At 48.5% G+C, this 15,154-nt stretch overlaps 3 protein-coding genes across 6 annotated transcripts; 2 read left to right on the top strand and 1 right to left on the bottom strand.

Moving 5' to 3' along the window:
* The first annotated feature begins 78 nt into the window (after positions 1-78).
* Positions 79-2,685, top strand: Gps2 (G protein pathway suppressor 2). 2 transcript variants are annotated; one of them, XM_051180216.1, is made up of 11 exons: positions 79-224; positions 422-584; positions 892-1,001; positions 1,080-1,192; positions 1,288-1,367; positions 1,459-1,541; positions 1,721-1,874; positions 1,951-2,040; positions 2,124-2,203; positions 2,295-2,390; positions 2,514-2,685. In XM_051180216.1, exons 2-11 carry the CDS (start codon positions 491-493, stop codon positions 2,595-2,597), a joined length of 984 nt encoding a protein of 327 aa, XP_051036173.1. In that variant the 5' UTR covers positions 79-224; positions 422-490; the 3' UTR covers positions 2,598-2,685. The 2 variants fall into 2 exon arrangements, with proteins under 2 accessions (XP_051036173.1, XP_051036174.1); XM_051180217.1 differs by having other exon boundaries at positions 107-220.
* A 123-nt stretch (positions 2,686-2,808) lies between these two features.
* Eif5a (eukaryotic translation initiation factor 5A) lies at positions 2,809-7,488 on the bottom strand. Of its 3 annotated transcripts, XM_051180219.1 has the most exons (7): positions 7,294-7,488; positions 6,474-6,567; positions 5,289-5,474; positions 4,075-4,179; positions 3,756-3,887; positions 3,580-3,653; positions 2,809-3,430 (listed from the first exon to the last, which is right to left on the bottom strand). In XM_051180219.1, exons 3-6 carry the CDS (start codon positions 5,451-5,453, stop codon positions 3,591-3,593), a joined length of 465 nt encoding a protein of 154 aa, XP_051036176.1. In that variant the 5' UTR covers positions 5,454-5,474; positions 6,474-6,567; positions 7,294-7,488; the 3' UTR covers positions 2,809-3,430; positions 3,580-3,590. The 3 variants fall into 3 exon arrangements, with proteins under 3 accessions (XP_051036176.1, XP_051036175.1, XP_051036177.1); XM_051180218.1 differs by lacking the exon at positions 6,474-6,567 and having other exon boundaries at positions 7,294-7,483; XM_051180220.1 differs by lacking the exons at positions 6,474-6,567; positions 7,294-7,488 and adding an exon at positions 6,933-7,074.
* On the top strand, positions 6,801-8,016 carry LOC127219833 (uncharacterized). The gene is made up of 2 exons (XM_051181592.1): positions 6,801-7,187; positions 7,711-8,016. Exons 1-2 carry the CDS (start codon positions 6,801-6,803, stop codon positions 7,963-7,965), a joined length of 642 nt encoding a protein of 213 aa, XP_051037549.1. The 3' UTR covers positions 7,966-8,016.
* The last annotated feature ends 7,138 nt before the right edge of the window (positions 8,017-15,154 follow it).

The raw sequence follows: 15,154 nt of genomic DNA, 5'->3' as shown, positions 1-15,154 counted from the left end.
AGAGTTCGAGGGCTCTTGGATGAGACTAGATCTTCCCAAACCTCTGTAAATCCACATGGAACTTGGACAACCCGGCACCCGTCTCCAAGCACTTCCGCCTTTTCTTTCATCCAACCCGCTGAGCCGGTTGCCGTCATGACTCCGGAAGGATTTATTCTGTCCGCCGGATGTGACGTGGGAATCAAGGCGCGCCGGAGGCCACGGAGAAAGCGCCGAGAAGGCGGGTAGGGGGGTTGGCGCCAGGGCTGCGAGGGAGGGGCGGGGGCGCGGAGCCTAGGACCCCCTCCACGCGCGCTGGCGCTGAGGCTGAGACCCGGAGGGACGCTGGTGCCTGGGACACGTGACCGAAGCGGCGAGCGGGCGACGGACTGGCTTCCGCCTCGGCGGGTCGCAGTCCCTCTAAGCTCCCACTTCCCTGCAGGCCCCGCCTGAGGTCTGGCAGTCAGTGACAGAGCCGGGCGCCCACTGCCCTAGCGTCACCAACAGCACCATGCCCGCACTCCTGGAACGCCCCAAGCTTTCCAACGCTATGGCCAGGGCTCTGCACCGGCACATCATGATGGAGCGGGAGCGCAAACGGCAGGGTGAGCCAGGGCCAGAGCGGGAGGACAAACACACGGCTCAGGGTGCCTCTGCCACCCACGAACTTGCCCCCATCCACGGGCCAAGCTGTGCGCCTGCTAAAAGGGAGGCAGCGGCGCCTTCAGGGTGTGAGCGAAGAGGCCCGTCTAAGTTCCAGAACCCTGGGCTGGGAAGGACCTTGGAGAGCACCTAATGAAGCCTCGTTCTCTCTATGGCTGTGATGGAATAACTGGTTTTTGCTGGTCTTCAGTATAACACTCAGCTTATTTTCACTGTCCTGCCACTTCCCCGTTCTCTCTGATTCTTCAGAGGAGGAAGAGGTGGACAAGATGATGGAACAAAAGATGAAAGAAGAGCAGGAGAGAAGAAAGAAAAAGGAGATGGAAGAGAGAATGTCACTAGAAGAGACCAAGGAACAAGTGAGTAACCCTCATCACTCGCAGTTCTGGTTTCTTCTCTTCCCTTTCCCCACCGTTATGCGCTCATCTCTCTTCCAGATTCTGAAGCTACAGGAGAAGCTTTCAGCTCTACAGGAGGAGAAGCACCAGCTTTTCTTGCAGCTCAAAAAAGTTTTGCATGAAGAAGAAAAACGGAGACGGAAGGAACAGAGGTGTGATCAGTTAGCTAAAAGTAGAACTGTGGTAGCATCTGTTTAATAACAAAAGGAGGGCTACTTACTGACTGCCCTGTCTTCCTTTCCTCCAGTGACCTAACCACTCTGACATCAGCTGCATACCAGCAGAGCCTGACTGTTCACACGGGAACTCACCTCCTCAGCATGCAGGGTGAGGACTAGAGAAACCACCTGACAGAAGGGGCTCTCCTGGAGGTTGTAGCCTCCTATTTCAGCATCATGAAGGCCCTCTCCCTTTCTAGGGAGTCCTGGAGGACACAACCGCCCAGGTACCCTCATGGCAGCTGACAGAGCCAAGCAGATGTTTGGACCCCAAGTGCTTACGGTGAGGATGAGTCTTCTTTGAGGGTTTTTGTTTTACTTTCTCCTATCTTCCTGGCATCCCATCATTAAAGTACAAACACACTAGGCATGTAATGTGTAGCTCAACTGAGCATAAGGACATGGAGAGTTGAGTTTTTTCTAGGTGCTGTGTAAGCAGTGAGTTTTCATTTTCCCTCCAAGACCCGGCACTACGTGGGATCAGCAGCTGCTTTTGCAGGGACCCCAGAACATGGACAATTCCAAGGCAGTCCAGGGGGTGCTTATGGGACTGCTCAGCCCCCACCTCACTATGGACCTACCCAGCCAGCGTATAGTCCAAGCCAGCAGCTCAGAGGTGAGTGTTGGTTCCCCTCAGAGCAGGTGAACAGCAAGAGCATCAAGGGCTAATGGATGTCCCGTATTTTTCTCAGCTCCGTCAGCATTTCCTGCTGTGCAGTACCTATCTCAGCCGCAGCCACAACCCTATGCAGTGCATGGCCACTTTCAGCCCACTCAGACAGGTGATAATCCCCTGCCTGGGCAGGAGCCCTAGCTTCATAAAGTCCTGTCATTACCTGCTCACTTCAAACACTATTCCCCTTAGGGTTCCTCCAGCCTGGTGGTGCCCTGTCTTTGCAAAAGCAGATGGAACATGCCAATCAGCAGACTAGCTTCTCTGACTCAGTGAGTAGATAGTATGTAGAGCTCTGGGTGGAGTCTATGTGCTTGGAGAAGGGGAGCCCCAGTATATCTAAGGTCAGCTTTGTCCTTACAGTCTTCTTTGCGGCCTATGCATCCCCAAGCTCTGCATCCAGCCCCTGGACTCTTGGCTTCTCCACAGCTCCCTGTGCAGATGCAAGCAGCAGGCAAGGTAAGGCTGGTAACCAAAAACCCATACACTACCAGGGAGTCTATTAACCTATTGCAGTTGGCCTTCCTCCTTGTGCAAAATGAAATTATCCACCCACTGATAAAACTCTTTTATCACCACCAGTCAGGCTTTGCCACTACCAGCCAACCTGGCCCTCGACTCCCTTTCATCCAACACAGCCAGAACCCACGATTCTACCACAAGTAACCATCAGATAACTCCAACTAACGCCTCCCTCGTGGTAGGGGTTCTTCCTATGTGCCCCAAACCAATAAAATGTACCCAATCACTACCACACCCGACTAGTGTTTGTTTGCTACAAGTGGATGAAGGATTGGCTAACAACAGTAGCAGTCTTCTTGTTTATTTCCAGATTCTAAAATCATCTTTCAATCAAATAAACAACTGAGTTGGGGGCTTCATATTAAACTTGTAGTTTTATTCAGGTTTGATTTTTAACAAATGTGTCAGGGAGAGAGCCGCAGGAAAGGGTGAAGCCCATGGGGGCAAGGCCCTCCCAGATGCCTGAGGAGGAATCGTGGCTGCTCCCCTCCCCCTCTTCACCACCCCTAAAGGGGCTTGGGGAAGAGACACAGGCAGGGAAGGGGGCTGGTCCCCAGTCTGTACAAGTGGTGCTTGGAGGTGAAGGACTATGGAGAACAGGGGACCAGACCAGGAATAAGTGGGATAAAGGGCACAAGACCATTTGCCAGAATCCACAGCTTTCTGATTCCAAATTGAATTAAAAAGAAAAGGGGAGGTGGAGGACCTAAACCACAAGCAATACCCAACTCCCTTCCCCCACCAGGGCCGTGAGGGAAGAGGCAGGTAGCCTCACCAAGGCCATGGCTCCCTCACTCCTGGCCAAGGGAGCTAGATGAAGGGCAGGGTCTCCCCGACAGTTTGAAGGGGTGAGGAAAACCAAAATAAAACGTCAAATAAATTGTATAGGAGTCCAGCCAAGGGCCCAGCCAAAGTGGAACCCAGCTGGGGGAGGGGCCTCTGTAGGCTCAAGGATCACTGCTGCCACCACCGCCACCCTGAGCAAGAAAAAGAAATCATGTTTAAGATAGGACAATAACTTCAACAACAAGGGTGAGAGGGAAAGGGCCAGTCTAGGGGAAGAGCTCAGAATCAATAAACTGATGAGGACAACAGAATGAAGGATAGTGAAGGCTGTCACACCCACCTGGGAGCCAGTTATTTTGCCATGGCCTTGATTGCAACAGCTGCCTCCTCTGTCATGGCAGACAGCACCGTGATCTGGAAAAGCAGAAAGGACAATCCAGAGATGCCTTAACTCAAGAGTTTTGAATCTTGAGGAACAAAGCTGAGTATATCAGATGAGGGGGGTGGGCATCATACCAGGATCTCTTCTCCACAGTCATACTTCTGCTCAATCTCCTTGCCAAGGTCTCCCTCAGGCAGACGAAGGTCCTCTCGTACCTCCCCACTGTCCTGGAGCAGGGATAGGTACCCATCCTGGATGCCAATCAGCTGGGAGAAGAAGGAAGTTAAAAGCAGGTACAGGTAGGTTAAGTATAAAGAGAATGACGGTCAAACTAGAACGACAGCAACTTCACTAAATATCCTCTCCTACCAGCTCCCTTTCCCCATAGCTGCAGGTCAACACACATCCCACCCCCTTCATGAGTCACTAACCATCTTCATTTCAAGCATATACCTGGAAATCATTCCTTTTAATGTTGGGAACATCCATATTATGAGTTGATGGGCAGATATCTTCATATTTCTTCCCAGTAAAAATGTCGATACCAACCAGGTGGACCTGTGTACATACATGATGAAGAGAAACCCAATAAACCAATCTCTAAGATTGAGATAAAGGCTTATATAATTGGCTATCGAAAAGTCGGCTTACTATGTTATAGCAAAGATTAAGAAATTAGAAATGAGCCAACTGAAAGACATGAAGCTAGAAGACCACTACTGAGATTGGGGATGACAAAGGAAAAACTACTAAGTCAGTTACACAAAAGTTACCAAAAAAATCATGGACAAGGACTGGGGATATCACTGAGCTGATCCAGCGCTCACCCAACAAGTACAGGGCCTTGGGTCTGATGCCTAGTATCAAATAAACCAATCATAACCCCAGCACTAGTTAAGTAGAGGCAGAAATTCAAGTATGGGGTAAAATCTCCTTGGACATTTATAGAAGGAACTAAAGACAAGTAGAACAGGCTGAGAAATCAAAGCAAAGGAGTATAAGAGAGCGGAATTAAATAGCCCAGGCAGGGGAAGACCAGAAAATGAACTATGCAGTTAGCATGGAAGGAAAACAAAAAGGAATCAAGCATTGTGAGGATAGCCTAATTATAAATGCCAAGTCAACAAAACAGGGATAATCATTAGGGAATAAAAACCAGATTTAACCATAAGTCAGGTTAGAATTCTGAGAAAAAAGATAGGGCAAGTATTGATGAAGAGAATGTTATGCCAAAGAACAGAATTCAGTGGGTAATCAGAAGCAGGTAAATGCCAAAGGATTTGAAAGCCAGAACTGGGAGGAGCAGCAGCAGCTAAAAGCAACTTGAGAACACACCGGAGTCCCCCCCCCAGAATGCTGCCTTTTCCATGGGCCTTGACTGGAGAAATATTGAACAGACCCACAGAATAAAATCTAGAAGTGAAGGTCAAGATTAAGAAACTGACTATCCAAAGCTAAGGGGTTGTACATACAGTTCTAGAGACTAGCACAAAGAGGGGAAAATGACAGGTGCACCGCGTAAGAAACTGCTCAGTTTTCAACGGGAGTAAATTCTGGATGAACAAAAAGGATTAGACCAGCAAGAAGGGAGCAAGACTGAAACAGTTCGCTGCCCAGAGCCCTATGGATGCGGGAGTCAGAAGGCAAGATGGAGAGGTGATTCTAACCTTGGCATGGCCATGCTTGCCAGTCTTCGAAGTAGACATCTCGACGATCTTACATGGCCGGCCTTTGAGCACCACAAAACCATTCTTACGTAATGCTGAGCACTGCATTGGAAAAGTGGCTGAGGCCCCTGCATCTCCTGTCTCGAAGTCCAAATCATCTGCCATTTTAAGAGGCTTCGATTCCAACTAAAGCCAAGAAGAGAACTACAGTCAGTAAGGATGGAGGTTAACAGGATCGCTAACCTGTCCCACTCCTCTCTCAAAGTCATTGCTCCATTTCCCCCTTTATTCCATTACCCACCTAAATAAAGTTGAACTTCCTGCTTTGAAAATGGAGTAAAAACATACTGAAGAGCTGGTGTATGGGAAAGGGGAAAAACAGCTGGATCTCCGCCCCCCCAAATGAAATCTAAAGTTGTGGTTTGGGAAAGGAAGGCTCCTGGGAGTTGGGATGCCAAATACCAGCGATGAGGAAAGGGCTACTTCCCGGGAGGGGGTAGAACTCAGGTGTTACTTGCCACTGAAACCAACCACCCCCTCTTCCCCACTCTCTGCCAGGACTATAATTAGGTGAGCAGCTATGAGCCAGCTGAAGGGCGGGGCTAATGAAGGGGTGGAGACCAGAGGACAAGGCCCCACCCAGCTGTTAGACCCCCCCCATCCACACACAAGCCAGTCATTGGTACAGGAAACCACAAGGCCACTTGGGGGGATTCCCGCCTCTCCAACATGCACTTGCAGATGCAGTCAAGGGGAGAAAGTAGTTTCCTAAATGATCCCACTGCCGAACACCTCGATCTCAGTTCCCGAAGGGAACTCAGCCTTTTGTCGATGGCCCTCCCACTTTTCCCAGGATGCACCAGTCCTGTCGGCTTTTCAGGCCCAGCCTGTACAGTCAGTAAAAAGTGGGGGAGTGAGGGGTGGTGAATGACAATAAAATGAAAGCAAAAGGTTGGTAGTAGTAATAGAAATCATACTAAACTGGTAGAATTAAGGACTCAAACACAGTAACTCACAAATCAAACACAACAGGGAAGGCAGTGGCAAGGTGAAGATCGAAGATCACCGCGGGGGAACTAAAAGCTCAGTACTTTCAGGCGCTGTTGGCCGAGAAGAGTTGGGCTCCATTCCAGCGCCCCTCATTTTACCCACTTTTCCCGGTTTCCCCAGAAAAGTACCACTTACATCTGGCTGGACGTCTCACTTCACATGAAGATTGAGGGATGAGCTCCAGAGGCCCATGAGGCTGGGGAGCACTAACATATGCCTGCAACGGGCCCTGCGGGATGATTGAGACCCGAGGCTAGGGTCTCTCCCGCACACCAAAATCCCAGGCTCCGTAGAAACCCAAAAAAGATTGGACCTCTTGCGCTGGGGGTTGCCGGCTCGCGCCCACCATGTGGTCGCCCGGGGCTTCCGGTGGCCCGGGCCAGGGGGGAGGGGTCCCCGTGCTGCCATGCGGCCCCGGTCCACGTTCGGCCTCATGGTCTCGGACCCTAAGGGCAGCCTCCAATGGGGAACACTTCCGGTGCCGCGGCCGCCCCTGCCCCAAAGCTGCGCCAGGCCAGGGCCATGCCGTCTCCCCTCCCCCCGCCGGCCGCCAACCCTCTCCACATGCCCTCACCCAACAGCCCCCTCCCCCACCTCACGTGGCCGCTCAGCGCTGGTCCTCAACGGCCCAGGAACCCTTGCCCTGGCCGGGCCGACCTGGCCCCCGGCCCTCGCCCCGGCGTGGCCGCCTGGCGGCCTCTCCCGCGTGGCGGCCTCGCGGCTCGCCGTCCCCCGCCCTGCGTCGCTCCAACGTCACCCGGCCGGCCCCAACCGTCACCCCTCGCGCCAACTGGGCCGTGCGCCCGCCTCTCCCTCATCGTGCCGCTCCCTGACCGAACCCGTACGGAGGTAGCCGCCGCTCCCTTCGGCCCCCCTCCCCGACCCCCGCGCAGTTCCGTCTCTCGTCCCTGGCCCAAACTGAGGTTACGCGCAGGCGCGCCCTGGCCGCTCTCACCTCGCGCGAACGCACTGACTCGACCCCGTCCGCTCGCCGCGAGCTCAACCGCTGCCTCCGAACCCGCTGCTGCTGCCGCTGCCGACGCCGCCGCCGCCTCTAGCGCCGCCGCCGCTGCTGCACACGGGTCTTAGTACGCAGGCGCCGACTCCCCACTGACCAACCAAGCAGCCCTATGACAGCCGCGCAAGCGTACTAAGTAGCTCCTCCACCTTCCACCCCCGCACTGCGCAAGCGCATGGACCCTCCCCGATCTCCACCCTCTCTCCCACCTACCCAGCCAATGACGTGCGTACGTGACCCCGCCCCTTTCCAGCCGGAGCGCTTCTAACCAGTTGACAATGCGCAGGCGCACCGGCTTTTTTTTTTTTTTTTTTTTAATCCCTTCAACCTCCTCTCCCTCCCGTTGATCGACAGCTCGCGCTACCGGACAGCCCTTGCAGCTGCGCAATACAGAAGCCCGCACTCCACACCCTCCGAAGGAAACGCCTGGGTCTCAACGCATGCGCGTTGGGAATCTTAAACGCCCCTTCCACCTCAGACGTCGTCTATACGCTGGGTGTTGAAAAGACCACGCCACTGTGCCGCTTGCCGCGTCGAGGACGCATGCGTCTGAGCAGGCGCCCCACCTCGGCTTTAACTGGAGATGAAGCGGTTCACAAACATGTTTGAGAGAACTTGCCCAGTTAGGTGGGCAGCTCGTCTCCGATTCGCTGTCTCAACTCTTCAAGCGCCCAAGAGACTGCTTTCCATGGGAGGCTCCCCCTCACGTTCTTGTGGCCGGGTTACTACCACCTCGGCCTCGCTAAACTTCTCGTGTATGCTGTAGTTTCCTAAAGCCAGACCTATCCACCATCTTGTTTAAGCCCCGATTAGTGTTGGTCCCTACGGCCCTTACAGAAGCCTTTCCATTCTAAATCCTAAATAAAGATAATTGCATAGCTTCCCTGTTTGTTAACCCGATGGGATTGAGGTTTCCAAAAGACATGTCTAATGTAACCCGAGAAATCAAACTCCAGGGGCTGGAGAGGTGCGTCAGCAGTTGAGAGCACTGGCAGCTCTTGCAGAGGACCCAGGTTCAATTCCCCGCTAACAACCGAACAACTGTAACTCCCAATATCTAACACCCCCATACAGGCCTACATGCAGGCAAAACATCAATGCAATAATAAAAATAAATTTTAAAAAGAAGTCAAACTCCATGTGAGAAGACTGGCCCTGTAGTGCCAGATAGTTGGGAGGTTGAGGCAGAAGACTTGAAGTTGGCCATGGAAATTTTGATGCCTGTGTTCTTTAAATTTGAGAGACTGAAGCAGAACTGAGAACAAAAATGTTAACCTGCTTTGACATTCTCTAAATCACTAAAGACCAAGGAGATAAGATGAGCTATCAGAATTTTACCCTTCACGGCCCTCTTACAACAACGCCGACAATGCTGGACCCGGGTTGGTGGTGCACGAGCGGCAGGTGGATCTCAGTGAATTCAAGGCCAGTCTGGTCTACACGTGGAGTTCCAGGGTAACCAATGCTGCCCGCGTGGCCTTGTCTCAAAGCAAGCAGAGAAAAAGCAATGCTATGTTTTTCTCTGCTCCAGTTCCAGGTTCCCAGCACTACCTGCATGGCTGACAGATCACAGCATGGTGGATAACAGGACATGACGCTTGGGAGGACAGGCTGGAGGACTGCTGAGAGTTCAGTGCTAATCTAGTCTACATAGCCCTCCACCATGGCTATGCGTATCAAGGCCATGTCTCAAAAACAACAAAGCAGGCCCGGTGGTGGTGGTGGCACAGGCCTTTAATCCCAGAACTTGGGATCTCTGAGTTTGGGGTCCACAAAGTGAGTTCCAGGACAGCCAGGACTGTTTCACAAAGAAACCCTGTCTTGGGAAAAACAAAAACAGGACAACAACAATAACAAAAAAAAGTCTGATCGCTTTGTTTGTTGGGAGGGGTTGTTTGTTCGTTTGTTTTGATTTTTCGAGACAGGGTTTCTCTGTGTAGATTTGGAGCCTGTCCTGGAACTAGTTCTGTAGACCAGCCTGGCCTCGAACTCACAGAGACCCGCCTGCCTCTACCTCCCGAGTACTGGAATCCCGACTCTTAGACTGATTCTTGTAGTTTTGAGAAAGCACTTCAAGATTTCAGTTTCCTTTCAGTTGGGTTCCAACCCTGGGACAGATGGCTGAGTTACACAGTTAACATATCAGACTAATGTGGAGGGCCAGGTTCTCCCCTGTACCTAGGGTCCTCCTGGCTAACACCCCACCCCCTACCCTCAGTTTCTCCAGCCTATATAATCCAACCATTTTGGTTACCTGGTCCTTTACATCTACTTTCTTTTGGGCCTGCTGGCTGCTGCACCTGGTTCAGACTCTCCTCTCTTTCCTCCTTCCCTACTACCCTCACATGGCTCAAGGTCAGGCCTACTCTGGACTCTTCCAGATGTCTCTGTCTCTGGCTGTGCTCTCCCACCTGTCTATAATAAATCTCCTCCACCACAGTAGGACCAGTCACATCTCTTTCCTTTTTCTTATTTGTTTCCCACTAAATAAGTAATTTCTTAACTTCCAAGTCTCCAGGATGCAAACACTAATTTGAATAATTTCATTTGTATAGCACAGTATACCATTCATTCGACTTAGATCCTTCAGTCTATTTCTTGAACTTCCTGTATTTTTCTGTATAACCCAGCACCAAGGAAACTGATGTAAGTGGTTACATAGTAAGAATATCCTTGAAAAAATAAACTGGGCATGGTGGTGCATGCTTCTAGTCTCAGAACTCTGAGTTCGAAGCCAGCCTGGTCTATAGAGCCAGTTCCAGAACAGCCAGGGTTACACTGTCTCAAAACAAAACACACACACACACACACACACACACAAAAAAAAAAAAAAAAAAAAAAAAACAGAATAAAAAATAACACCTCTTGGATGCATTGTTAAAACTATTTAAAATTCCAATTCCTAGCCAGGCACAGTGCCACCCACCCATAATCCCAGAACACAAAAAGTGGAGGCAGAGGGAGGAGAATCAGGAATGTAAGGTCATTCTCTGGGTATGGTAATATATGTCTATAACCCTAGCTGCTAGTACAACAGAAGGTTGCCAGCCTGGGCTACATAGTAAAACTCTGATTTTCCATACTAATACTGAAAAGGAAACTGGATATGTGTTACAACATGAATGAACTGGGAAAGCCAGGTGGTATGAGGCTTGGGACTAGCAGTATTACCTCAGGAAGAGTGACTAAAATTAATAAGGCACTAAATTTGATCACAAACACAGCCCACAGAAACAAAACATATTAGTGGTTGCCCAATGCTAAGGGGTTTGGGGAGACTGGAGTGGACTATTAGGGTTATAAAGGAGGGGGAGAGGTATGAAGAATCTTTTGGGGATTATGACAATCTAGTATTAAGCAATAGTTGCATACTTCTTCAGATACTAAAAAAACAACTTTGAACTGTACTTACTAATTTATTTGATGGATTGAATCTAGGGCCTGTGACTACTCATCAAGGAATTACCACTGTGCTATATTCCTTACCAGATTTTTTTATGTTTTTTTTTTTTTTACATAATGAAAATAGACTTAATAATGGAAGGAAAGAACTTCTGAGGATGGGAGGGACCCTAAAAGAATACCCCATCCCACCCCTTGAGATATGGTCTCAGTATGTAGCTCTGGCTGTCCTGGAACTCATTATATAGACCAGGCTGACTCTGAACTCACCTTCTCCTGCCTCTGCCTCCAACTATTGAGATCAAAGGTCTGCATCACCACACTGGGTTCCCCAGTGTTCACAGAAAGGGCCTTGGGTAGTACAGGCTGGCCTTAAACTTTCTAAGGGGCTAAGTGCTGCTATGAAAGGCATTTACCACTTTGATGCCTGTTTGCTTTTTATATTTTAAATTGGACTTTAATGTATTGTACTTTAAAGTCATTGTATATAAATAAGAAGTGTCTTACCTTTTTGACTTCTCTAGATTACAATGAACAAATAATAGTTGACATTTGTTAAATGCAGAAACATTAATGAAAACTCACAAGCCAGACATGGTGGCACACACCCTTAATACCAGCACTTGGGACTCAGGAGACAAAGGCAGGAGGAACTCTGTGACTTCCATGTTAGCACGACATACAGAGCAAGTTACACAGAGAAACCCTGTTTCAAAAACAAAAAAGCAAACAAACAAAAAAAGCCATCCAACAGGTCCCATGTTTGCTAACACTAATAAAGAAAATGAGAATATTTATGTAATAAAATTTCACTGATTAAAATATTTTTTTTTTAGCCAGTGGTGGTGGCACAAGCCTTTGGTTCCAGCACTTGGGAGGCAGAGGCAGACAGATCTGTGTTCAAAAGTGTGTGTGTGTGTGTGTGTGTGTGGACACTTGTGCACCACATGTGGAGGTCAAAATATAACTTCAGGTGTGGGTCCTTGTCCTCCACCCATTTAAGGATGGGTTTTTACTGTGTACTGATCCACATGGCCTGCTGGCTGGCCCCCAAATTCTGGGATTCTTATGTCTCACTTTGATTCCTCAAGTAGGAGCAATTGGGATTACAGATGTTTATCATTATGTGAGCTCTGGGGATTCAAACTCAGGTCTTTGCCCTGGTGGTGACCTGGGAGCCTGCTTTTTTTTTTTTTTTTTTTTTTTTTTTTTTTTAGTATGCTTTTGTTTTAAACATAAAAGAGGAGGGAATGGAGAGATGCTTCCGCAGTTAACAACACTAGCTGCTCTTCCAAAGGACCTGGGTTCAATTCCCAGCACCCACATGGCAGCTCACAGATGCCTGTAACTTCATTTCCAGGGGACCTGACACCCTCACATGCAGGCACATAAAACACCTATGCATACAAAATAAATTTTTTTTTTAAGAGAGAGGAAAGAGGGTCTGGAGAGATGGCTCAATCTCTCCAGATTAAGAGCCTGTATTACTGAATTCAATTCCCAGCACCCACCTCAGGCGTCTCCCAATTGCTCGTAACTCTGGCTCCACGGATCCAATGCCTCAGGCCTTTCTAGGTAGGTGTGTGTGTGTGTGTGTGTGTGTGTGTGTGTGTGTGTGTGTGTGTAAACAAAGATGCACAGCATTAAAAAAATAAATTTTGTTGTTTTTCAGGACATGGTTCCTTTGTGTATCCCTGGCTGTCCTGGAACTCATTGATAGCCCACCCAGGCTAGCCTCAAACTTACAGAGATCCACCTGCCTCTGCCTCCGGAGTGCTGGGATTAAAGACATGACTATCACCACCTGGTTTAAGACTAAATCTGAAACAAACAAAACTGAGTGTGGTAGTGCACACCTTTAATCCCAGCCCTAAGGAGACAAGGAGGCAGTCAGGCAGATCTCTGTGGATTCAAGGTCAGCCTGGTCTATATGGCTACTCCCAGGCTAGTCTTGGCTAGGTACATAGTGAAACTCTGTCGAGGAAAAACTTAGTAGAAGAGGACCTGTGAGACAGTGAGTGGATAAAATGCTTGCCACATAGGCATAACAACCTGAGTTCAATACCCAGAACCTACAGTAGAAGAACCCTCTGACCTCCACATATATGACAAGGCATACACCCATCCACATATGAATCCACATTCACACACACACACACACAATAAAAGAAAGCAGCCAGGCATTGGTGGAGCATGCCTTAAGTCCCAGCACTGGGGAGGCAGAGGCAGGCTAATCACTGTGAGTTCGAGGTCAGACTGGTCTACAAAGCAAGGTCCAGGACAGCTAAGGCTGTTACACAGAAAAACCCTGTCTTGAAAAAACAAACAAACAAAACAACAACAACAAAAAAGTCTGCTAAAAAGACTTGCTCAGATTTTTAAAATTGAGCTAGGCATGGTGGTGCATGTCTTTGATCTCTGCCCTTGGGAGGAAGAGGCAGGTGGATTGCTGTGAATTCAAAGCCCAGACTGTTCACATAGAGAGTTTTAGAACAGCAAGGGCAAGGGCTGGAGTGATGGCTCAGAGGTTAAGAGCATTGGCTGCTCCTCCAGAGGTCCTGAGTTCATTTCAACTACACTGTATACAAAATAAATAATTAAAAAGAAAACGACCAGCTAGTGCCCAGCCAGGGCTATACAGTGAGACCTTCTCAAAAAACAAACAAAAAAGGCAAGACTCCAAGCTTTTCCCTGCCCTGTGTCAGAACTCACTTGCTGGGCACTGCTGGGCACTGGCCTACACAGCTCTGCTCCCATCTTGGGGGTCTGAGGCAAAAGGCTTACGGGCTCATGACTGTTCTTGGGCATAAAGGGAGTCTGAGACCAGCTTCAGTTACCAAGATCAACGTTTTCCTTAATTCCCTTAATTTGAGCTTGCAATTTTTTAGTTCCATTTGATTCACAGTTAGGATTTGAACTATCATATTGTTAATTATAAATGATAATACATTGCCGATCATAACATTTTTTCAGCATTTGGCATTGATTTAGCCATCTTACTTCAACATGTCAGTGATATCTCCATAGTCAACATCAATACTTGTAAAAACTTTGGCCCTTAGGAAATTCACAGATATTATCCATTTTTAATGATTTTGCACATGATTTTTATTGATGCAATGAAACTTCCTTCATTAAGCTGAGTTTGGAGTAGCAATTGCTTCATCTTTTATGAATTTTACAAGCCCTTCTTTTACCTACATCCTTGGGGCCCGATCAGTAACTATACCAGATATGGCAATGGACAAAGAAAAGCACTTGAACACACCTTCTTACTGCTTTGTATAAATTTTCTGATTTGTGACGTGTGTGGGTGGTATGTGTGTGTGTGTGTGTGTGTGTGTGTGTGTGTGTGTGTGTGTTGTATACGGGGTGTATGTGTCTGTGGTATATTTGTGTATGGTGTGGGTGAGTGGTGTACTTGTGTGTTTATAGTATATTTGTGTGTAATGTGTATGTGTGGTGTGTATGTACATGGTGTGTGTGTGGTATATATACATATATAATGTGATGTGTGTATGTGGTATGTGTGTGGTGTACATGTGTGTGTGGTATACATGTGCATATGGTGTATATGTGTCTGGTGTATATGTGGTGTGTGTACTTGTGCATATGAGTACATGTGCCTTCAGAGGTCAGAGGCATTGGGGCATTGGATCCTCCTGGAACTGGAGTTACTGGTTGTGAGCCACTCAGTGTAGGTGCCGGTATTTAAACTCCTCTGTAAGAGCAGTTTGTGCTTTTAACTCCTGAGCCCTCTCTCTTGCTGTGTCCTTCTTTTTTTCCAAGACAGGGTTTCTCTGTGTAACCATCCTGACTGTCCCAGAACTCACTCTGTAGACCAGACTGACTTCACTGAGATCCTCCTGCCTCTACCCCCAAAGTGCTGGGATTAAAGCATGCACCACTACCACCTGGCGGTTTCATTATTTTTAATAACATGCTTGTGCCCCTGTCTATGAGTCCAAAGGGGCAGGGTGCCCCTGGACCTGGAGTTACAGACTGTGTGCTGCCAAACCTGGCACTGGGAACCAAACTCAGGTCCTCTTAATAGCTGAGTCATCTTTCTATCTCCTAGTTATAACTGTACGTGTGTGTGTGTTTGAGAAAATAGTCTTTTTCTGCCAGTTCTGCTATTTTGTCTTTATGATACAATTGTTAATATGCCCCAAATTAGGCAGCATGGTTTTTAGTTTTTGCCTTTTTGAATTACAGTCTGAAAATTTGCAAATTTCCTATATATTAAGCAGAGTGTTTTACTACTTGTTTTGACAAAAAAAAAAAAAAAAAAAAAAAAAAGAACTGGGCATTGGTAGTGCATGCCTTTAATCCCAGCACTCAGGAGGCAGAAGCAGGTAGATCTCTATGAGTTCCAGGCCAGCCTGGCCTCAGAGTG

The sequence above is a fragment of the Phodopus roborovskii genome, unplaced genomic scaffold, assembly GCF_943737965.1.
Source record: "Phodopus roborovskii unplaced genomic scaffold, PHOROB, whole genome shotgun sequence".
In the NCBI taxonomy this organism is placed as follows: Eukaryota; Metazoa; Chordata; class Mammalia; order Rodentia; family Cricetidae; genus Phodopus; species Phodopus roborovskii.
This window is presented reverse-complemented; position numbering and strand designations above follow the sequence as displayed.